At 40.7% G+C, this 8,865-nt stretch overlaps 1 protein-coding gene across 1 annotated transcript; it reads left to right on the forward strand.

Annotated features, from left to right (window-relative positions):
• The first annotated feature begins 2,960 nt into the window (after window positions 1–2,960).
• LOC148723519 (uncharacterized) lies at window positions 2,961–4,577 on the forward strand. Its single transcript, XM_088734449.1, has one exon. It carries the CDS (start codon window positions 2,961–2,963, stop codon window positions 4,575–4,577), a length of 1,617 nt encoding a protein of 538 aa, XP_088590575.1.
• The last annotated feature ends 4,288 nt before the right edge of the window (window positions 4,578–8,865 follow it).

Consider the following 8,865-nt stretch of genomic DNA (forward strand, 5'->3'; position numbering starts at 1 on the left):
AAACTAGCCAAAACCAATGTTATTTAATAAATTGCGTTGAAATCTGTGAGAAAACAATACAATTTGCTTGATACCCGATGTTTCCTGTAAAATTTTGCCAGAGTGACGTGGGTCAATTCTTGCCAAACTATCGCTAAAAACACCGTTTTGCAAAAAGTATCTAAAAAAAAAAAAGTAATTTATCTTAATACAATGTGTTGAAATCTATGAGAAAACGCTAATATCCAGTTGACACCCGATCTTTCCTACGAAATTTTCCCCGAGTGAAATGCGCCAAGTTAATAGGTCAACCCGTCAGTCAGCCCCTTTAAAGGCCAGTCAGTACTTAAGAGGCTTTCCACCTAAGAACGGATAAGGCAAATTTCGGACCTTCACCGATTTCCCTGATTTTTACTGTGAAAGTCGATACTTCTATCCCATGAACAAATATTGCGTTTACTTTGAATCAGTCTGGTTTTTTCACTTTTTACGAGATATTTTTCAAGGTAACATCAAAGGCACCCATTGTCCCCCTCCCGGACCTCCATAATTTAGATACAAAAGTCGATCGCTGCTGTAGCCGTATTTTCAATTCTAACGAGCTTTCTATTTTATATGTCTAAGATCAACCCTCTGCCACTACGTTAACGGTCAAATAATTACACTGTAGATATTTTTCACTGAGTTACAAATTTTTCAAAATACTTACCTCGAGCACTGAAATTTGTGATGCGTGAGGTACATGTGGTTGAAAGCTATTTTCTCTTATGTGGGACCTGATCTAGAGTCAAATCTATTACAGCCTATAAGCACTTACACCTAGTAAGTAAATTATGGAATAGAACTTTTGGGCACTCTTCATGGCGCGCCGCACAAAGCTTTGCAAATTTCACAAATATTCGCCATTTTGATCGAAATCAAAGATAACGCGATCCGACCAACAGGTAAATTTGGGATCTGAGAACTTGTTACAAATCATAAAATAAAACTGAAGAGCGGATTTTTATATTGAAAAATACATATCATGCGACTTTTTCGCCGTTAAGCTGAAAACATTGGTGTTCTAAAGATGAAAGACCTGTGTCTACAGATACTAAATTATGCAAATTAGCGTCATTTAAAATTGTGTCCATAAAAATTTTTTTCTACAATGTTCTTAAACACAAAGAGCTGTCTCTTTTAACTGAAGAGCATATTTTTCCACACTTCTAAGGCAAGGTATTTTTTGAGTTTATGACCATTTTCATCTCCCACGAAGCGCTGATTAAGTAAAACAGCTGTGTTTGTGTTTGTTTTATCATCAACAACAGAGAAGTTGACATCGAAGATCTTACCAGTAATATTTCCTTAACATCTCTTCAGTAGCAAGAGATGTTTTTTTTTCCGGCAAGGCCAAGAGAGCTCGTTTTCCTAACAGCCTCCTATATCCTATGCCAGATTATTTTTCCCTTCTTCGAAACTTTGTTTACTTCGCTGTAAATCAATTAAAATCCGTTGAGATCTACACCAGTTGTCACGTAACATTAACTAACTTAGCTGCGGAAGCATTCATGCTGTAGTGTTTGTTTATCGGAAAGATGTCTGCCGAACCCTTAAATTGTTCTCTTTACGAAATAGCACAGACTCCGTGTGGGGCTAGTAGGGAAGAAACGAAGCACGTTTTGCTCTCCGACTTCAATGCAGATATATCCGCCCATTTAGTTAGCTGTCACTTATCCAAGTGCAGCGCTATTACGGAAGCCGAGCTAATCATGGCAAGAACGGGAATACAACATTTGTCGAGGAGTGAACTCGCGGGTATGACAATCTGCCCGAGGCACCGAAACTCACTAGGAAGATTCTGGAGGGGTCCAAGATCCTGCCAATACCCTGCCCACAACGGGAAAACTAAAAGTGTGTCGGGCAGCCCCGTTGTAAACTTCCAAATGGCCGACCAAGTTAAACTTATAATTGGCGTAATCGCTGCTGTTGGATCACGTAAGTCCCATAAGCCTTAACTTGTGGTTCGCTAGTTCTATTTTCCAGCCCTGCACTCCTACAAGTCTACCCTTACTATACACTACTCCTAAAAAGTCTCCGTTATTGTTGCTCACATTTCAACGTTCCCGTAGCTCATACTAAACTGCCGAATAAATTTCTTCCTTTTTCTAAATATTTTTGGTTTTCTTTCTTTTCTTTTCTTGTTTCTTTTTTGTTTCTTTTTGTTTTTTGTTTTATTTTTGTTTTTTGTTTTTTTGTTTCTTTTTTGTTTTCTGTTTTATTTTTGTTTTTTTTTTTTGTTATTTGTTTTCGCTTTTTTTTTTATACTGGCCTGCGTAGCTGGCAACTTAGTGAGCGGCAATATTCTGGAGCGGTGGATCGGGTGTGTAAATTTCTTCCCATTCCCCTCGCGTCGACGCACCTTACCGCTCAAGAATACTCTTCCTTTAAACACATACACAAGGACGTCAGCTGGTCAGGCTTGTAATATTATACATTACGATCGCGAGTTATTAATCGTTTGCACTAATCTATAGCTGTCTGCACCACTTGCCGGAAGAAGCATGCTGAACGATTGTTGAGTTTAAGATGGCGGGGTTCTGCCGAAGGTTCACAAGACCAAGAGGGAGCAGTTTCTGAAAGGTTTGTTGGATCTATTTATTGTCCCTGAGATTCCGTACTTTTCTCACTATGTATTTAGCTTGTGCATGCCACATCAACTAGGCAGGGAACTCAGAAAAATAATGTGTTAGTAGCTGTGGAATAAACTTAATATGAAAACAAAACTGCTGGATAAAAGATGAAACCCTTCTTTTTTTCGCAAATTAACCCCTATACATGCCTTTCCGTTGTACTGAATCTTTCAGTAAAAAGAGGCATTATAGCTGATAAAGCATGTTCAGAAATGCCCGTTTACCTTTCCCGTTGTTAGTGAGACTGTCTTATCTCTCAGACCAGCCAGATCGGATGCGAAAGCTGCTATACAAGCACATTCAGCCGAAATGGAGACCACTCCATTCCTTCATTTTCTCACTCCAAAGCGTTGCTCTAGTCCCGGCTGGGGTCCAGGGAGTGCTCAAGCAACCTCTCTTCAGAGCACCGACACAGAAACTCTCAGCACTTACAACGCAGCGATGGAAAAAATTGCCAGCAATATTACTTGCACGCGACTACCACTAACTTCACAACTGGACTCATGGGATGAAAGCACTGCAGCACAACGACAATACTGCATCCACAAGGCAGCTGAAGACTGCATGCTGGTATGCGATGTGATAGCCCCAAACGACGGCAAGCGGCTTTTTCATGCCTTGGTATCTCCAGGTGAAGAAAAGAATGATAAAGTAGTAGCCGATGACCTGCTGAAAGCTTTGATGACCGCTTACAGGAATGCTGAGGCCAAAGGCACCAAAACGCAAATTCTAAGCCTTTATGCCTATAAGTATTCGATTAGCACGTTAAAGAAACTTCACTCACCATACGATAAATTGTCAACTCGTCAGATACAAAGAGCGCGGTGTCATGCAATAACAATAGGTCCTGGAAGAGTGCCTGAGAAGAAGAAACATCATCGTGTGCGCATTGATATGAGTAAAGTGGACCATTTTATCGAGTTCATTAATCGTCCATATTTTTACCAGGACGTGTCTTACGGAACTAGGTCGCTGCAGTTAGACAGTGGTGACACCATTGAGATACCAAACTTCGTGCGTACAGTGACACGCTCTGCAATGATTAGCCAGTGCATGCAATTCTGTCAAGAGGAGACGTTTGAACCTTTAGGTCGCTCCACTTTATTCAAGACTCTTGAAGTCAGAGAAGCCTCACAGAGAAAGTCATTGCAAGGCCTCGACAACACTGCTGCTGATGGTTCAGCTGGCTTCCATAAAATTAAAATGATAGTCGAAGACTTAGAGAAAGGGGGAATGAAAAGGCAATGGGGCGCTGAAGTCAAAGAAAGGCTGAAGAAAGCAAAACGCTATTTGAAGACTGATTTTCGCGTTCATTGCAATCCAGAGGAGGAAGTATGTCCTGATCATTGCCGTAAGCTTGCTCTTAGGGATGAACAAGATCTCGACTTCCAGGAAAATTGTTCCCACCAACACACAGAAAACTCTAAGGAGTGTAAAAATCTGCGAAATGTCCTTGATGAAGTCGAAGACAAAATTCGAGGACCGTCTTGGAGACCTTACAGCAGCGATCAACGAGATGATCTCCTCTATGACTTCAAGCTGGCAAAAACCGACATTTTGCAGTGGAAGGCTCACATTGTTCGCTCCATAAACCAGGAAGCAGCAAGGCAAGATCAGCTGAAGATGATAAGCACCAGTCAAGACTGTGCATTAGTCATAATGGACCGGGCAATGAAATTTATCCAGCATAGATTTCGTGAGAAGCAGTCCGATTGGTTCGGCAAGAGAGGAATGAGTTGGCACATCCCGACAGTGATAAAAAGTGATATAAACCACAAAGGAAAACTAGAACTGCAGTCCTATGCCCATCTGTTTGACACATGTCAGCAGGATTGGTTCGCCGTGTGTTCCATCATAGAGAGTACACTAAAAGAAATTAAAACCAAGAAGCCCCACATCACTCAAGTTTACCTAAGGTCCGATTAAGCTGGCTGTTATTATAATAATTATGTCATTGCCGCAGCAAGAGGCATCGGTCAGCGGCAGGTATTGAAGTCTTCCGGTATGACTTTTCAGAGCCACAGTATGGCAAGGATGTGTGTGATGGTATCCTGTACCCAATGCAAACATGCATCCGACGTTTCTGCAACGAAGGACACGACATTCTAACTGCGGGAGACATGAGAAAGGCGCTCTCTGAGAAACCAGTGAAAGGTACATCCGCGTGCGTATGCGAAGTTGAAGAGTCTAAGAGAACCTTAGAAGTGAACAAGATAGATAGTTTTAGCAAGCTACACAACATACAGTTTGGGGAAAAAATTATACGTGCGTGGGGGTCGTACGGAATAGGACGTGGCAAGGAGATTTCTTACGACCAGCTAGTTTCAAATGACCAAGGGGACACCGCTCTCGTTGTAAGTAAGGAGTTCTTCCCTTTTCACAATGCATGTGTGTATGAATACACAGTTCCTGGAACAGAGGGTTCAAATGAAGACGATGATTTGGACGATTCAAAGATGGTCATGTTTGAATGTTCGGAGCCTGGATGCGTGAAGAGTTTCCAAACGTTTTCAGTTTACATTTGAACGTTGTGTGAAGTATGAAAGGCTGTCAGAAGCAGTATATGAAAAACTCCGTAGAGATTGGGCGGAGAGGATTACTACGTCAGTCAGCATCACTGATGAACCACAGTGCGAAACTAGTACCCACCAGATTGTACGTGATTCAATGCCCCCAGTAAACACTGTCAGTATGGGCTGGGCCCTACCCAAGCCAGGAGCAGGATCCACTAGATTCAATGGCAAAGTTAGGAATTATCTAACAGCAAAGTTTGATCTAGGCGAACAATCAGGGCTAAAAGCTGACCCTCAGCAAGTTTCAAATTATATGCGAAAGGCTAGAGACGAGCAGAACAATAGGTTGTTTGAACGAGACGGGTGGCTTTACCAAGAGCCAAGTGCAGGGGTTTTTCTCTCGCCTTACAGCAAACAGAAAAAGGCAACGAACACCCTCAGAAATCGAGCAAAATCCGAAGGAACTGTCCCTAGAGGAAGAAGAAGCTGAACGCCAACGGCTGATGGAACACATCCTTAATGAACTAAAGCCGCAGCACCCTCTGTCCTATGATGCCTTTAATCTGTGAGAGTGCGCAAAGGAGAATAAGCTTAGTCTTTTTAATGTAGCAATGCTCAAAGAAATCTTGTCGTTTTATGAAATACCATTTAAATCAAGAGACAGGGAAAAAGACCTTATTGAGCAACTGATGTCATTTATACAGGAATGCCAATGCTTTAATTAAACTATATCAGAAGCTGCATAGCCCAGGAAAACAAATGATGCTGCCTGTGGAGTGAGTTTGTTTCAGAACACTAGGCACAGCCTCAAAGTAACCTGATAAACAGTTGTACTCAGCGAATTAACGTACTCACTTCTGAGAGAATTCGCGAAAATCTCTCAAAATTTGTCGTTATTAAGTTTGTGGCGATGTTTTTAACTCGCAAAAAATTAAAAGAGAAAAAAGAAAGGAAAAAATACTACCCTGACCGTGGGAGATGTTAGCGGCATTTACGCGTAAATATAGGTTTGTGATTTTCTTAATTTCGAGAAATTAATATGTGAATTTTGCAGGAGTTTATTAAAATGCCAGTTTGAATCATTTGTATTATTTTTCAATTTCTCCCGGTAGCATTCTCCTACTCTCGATGGCGCAATCATATTGCATATCTTCGGGATTCGCGTTTGGTTCGACGATAAGACAAACCTCTGAAACTAGATGTTGCGTGACCAGGCGTAACTGACTCAGTCAAGTGAAAAAGTAAACATGTAAAACTCACCTCTTCAACAAATACCGTTTTGAAATGATGAATATATGATTACAGTATATAGGAACTGTGGAACGAGAAGAAGTTCATCGCAATTATAGACGAAACTTTTAATTTGCGAGAATAAACCTGAAAAATTCATGCTTGAACCTGTTTCGAACCCTTGACTTTTGCAACACCGCCGGTTCAGCACTCTAACCATTAGGCTATCAAACCAACTGTGATGCCATTCTACGAATGATGATGAATAACTTGCTAACCACTTAAAAGGAAAAATTTAGCAAATAGCTGGAAGAATTGGTCAAATCTGGCAAATTGGCCACAATAATATACACGAGTGAAATGAACAACTTCTTCAACAACAAGTTCCGTTGGCACGTCGTTGATAACTGAAAACAAAGGCTAGCGCTCTTGAACATTAAGTAAGTTTCTCAAGTCCAAAAGAGAAACAACATTAACGTTTCCACTTCTATAGAAACTATTGTTTGCATGGTCAAATATTGCTACGGAAACTATTTTGGACGCCTGTGTCGAAAAACATGGAACGCATGCAGCTAATTTGCATATGACTACAGAGAAAGATTTTTCTGAAACATTTCCTCCATGCCATGTAAGACGGACAAAACAATTCTTTTATCGATTTCGATACTTCATTAAGGAGTTGTTACTTTATCTTCAAGCAGTTTTAGGCCGTTAGGGCTTAGAAATCGGATTCATGTGCGGATCGTCTTATCTTTGGTTCCGATCAAAATGGTGAATAGTTGTTACATTCGCAAAGGTATCTGCCGCGCGCCATGAAGAGTGCCCAAAAGTTCTATTCCATAATTTACTTATTAGGTGTAAGTGCTTATAGGCTGTAATAGATTTGACTCTAGATTAGGTCCCACATAAGAGAAAATAGCTTTCAACCACACGTACCTCACGCATCACAAATTTCAGTGCTAGAGGTAAGTATTTTGAAAAATTTGTAACTCAGTGAAAAATATATACAGTGTGATTATTTTACCGTTAACATAATGGAAAAAGGTTGATCTTAGACATATAAAATTGAAAGCTCGGTAGAGTTGAAAATACGGCTACAGCAGCGATCGATTTTAGTAGCTAAATTATGGAGGTTCGGGGGGGAAACTGGGTGCCTTTGAGGTCACCTTGAAAAATATCTCGTAAAAAGTGAAAAAACCAGACTGGTTCAAAATAAACGCAATATTTGTTCATGGGATAGAAGTCTCGACTTTTACAGTAAAAATCAGGGAAATCGGTGAAGGTCCGAAATTTGCCTTATCCGTTCTTAGGCGGACAGCCTCTTAATAATTCAGTAATTCAACCAGTTACTCAGCCGGTAAGGTACCATTACGTTAGCCAGTCAGTGACCAAACCGTAAACAAGGCTGTAACCCAGTCAGTCAGCCGGTCAAGTACACTGTGAGACAGTCGACTAGTCACTCAGTCAAGCAGTCTGTCAGTTAGCCAATCAGTAAGCCAGTCAGTCACTTGTCGATCAACCAGTTAGTCAACAAGTTAGTCAACTAAGCAGGCACTAGTGAGTCAGTCATCCGGTAAGTCAGCCGGTCAGGTACCATTGACTCACATTGAAAACGTACATTGAGTCATATTGTTAGCACACAAGATGGGCAGTTCAGCAGAAAAATGGGGCAAATCGGTACAAGTGGGCAAATCAGCGTGCAGGCTAAAATAATGGTATGTTATAGGGTCAGCCGGGCCTCTAAAACTTTCAAAACCTTGAGCATTTAGGAAAAGGACAACGTAATCATATTCGCCTTTTCAAACTTTCACATTTTCAAACTTAAAACTTTTCAATGACTTTTAAAAAGCTAAAAGAGAAATTTAGAAACTCATTAATGAAGACACCTTCCTACGGTGTGCTCATTTTCCCACTTTTGATGATACCGCACCGCCTTTTGTGCTGATATCGCTCTTTTCTTTATGCTGATATCGCCCCATTTTTAATAACCATAGTCTCCGTCAGTCATAGCCATATTCATACTCATAATTATAGGAAGGGTCATTAAAATACTGATAGTCATAGTAATAGAGGGTCGTAGTCATAACCTAGGTCAGAGTCTAAGTCATAGTCATAGTTATAGGAATTGTAAAGGGATATGAACCAAGGTGTTACCTTAACCCTAACCCCAACTAACTTTTCAGCCATTCGTGCTAAGGCCACGAACCTTGTCACACTATTAGTCACTAGACTGAGCTATTTCGGTATGAAAGATAAAGGTATTTCATTCAGAAACACCAAATTTATAAGGGTTGGAAGATTGCTAGAGAATATGAACCATCGCTGAGTGGATATGAACCATCGCCGAGAGGTTATGAACCAAGGTGGTACGTTAACACTAACCCCATCTAACTTTTGCCCCATTGATACTCAAGCCATGAACCTTATCATATTATTAGATATTGGATTAAACTAGTCTGGTTTTAAAGATA

This window comes from Stylophora pistillata, chromosome 9 (genome assembly GCF_964205215.1).
Source record: "Stylophora pistillata chromosome 9, jaStyPist1.2, whole genome shotgun sequence".
Taxonomy (NCBI): Eukaryota; Metazoa; Cnidaria; class Anthozoa; order Scleractinia; family Pocilloporidae; genus Stylophora; species Stylophora pistillata.

Excerpts from the sequence above, each read along its gene's own strand:
- LOC148723519 (XM_088734449.1), top strand. The coding sequence starts at position 2,961 with ATGGAGACCACTCCATTCCTTCATTTTCTCACTCCAAAGCGTTGCTCT.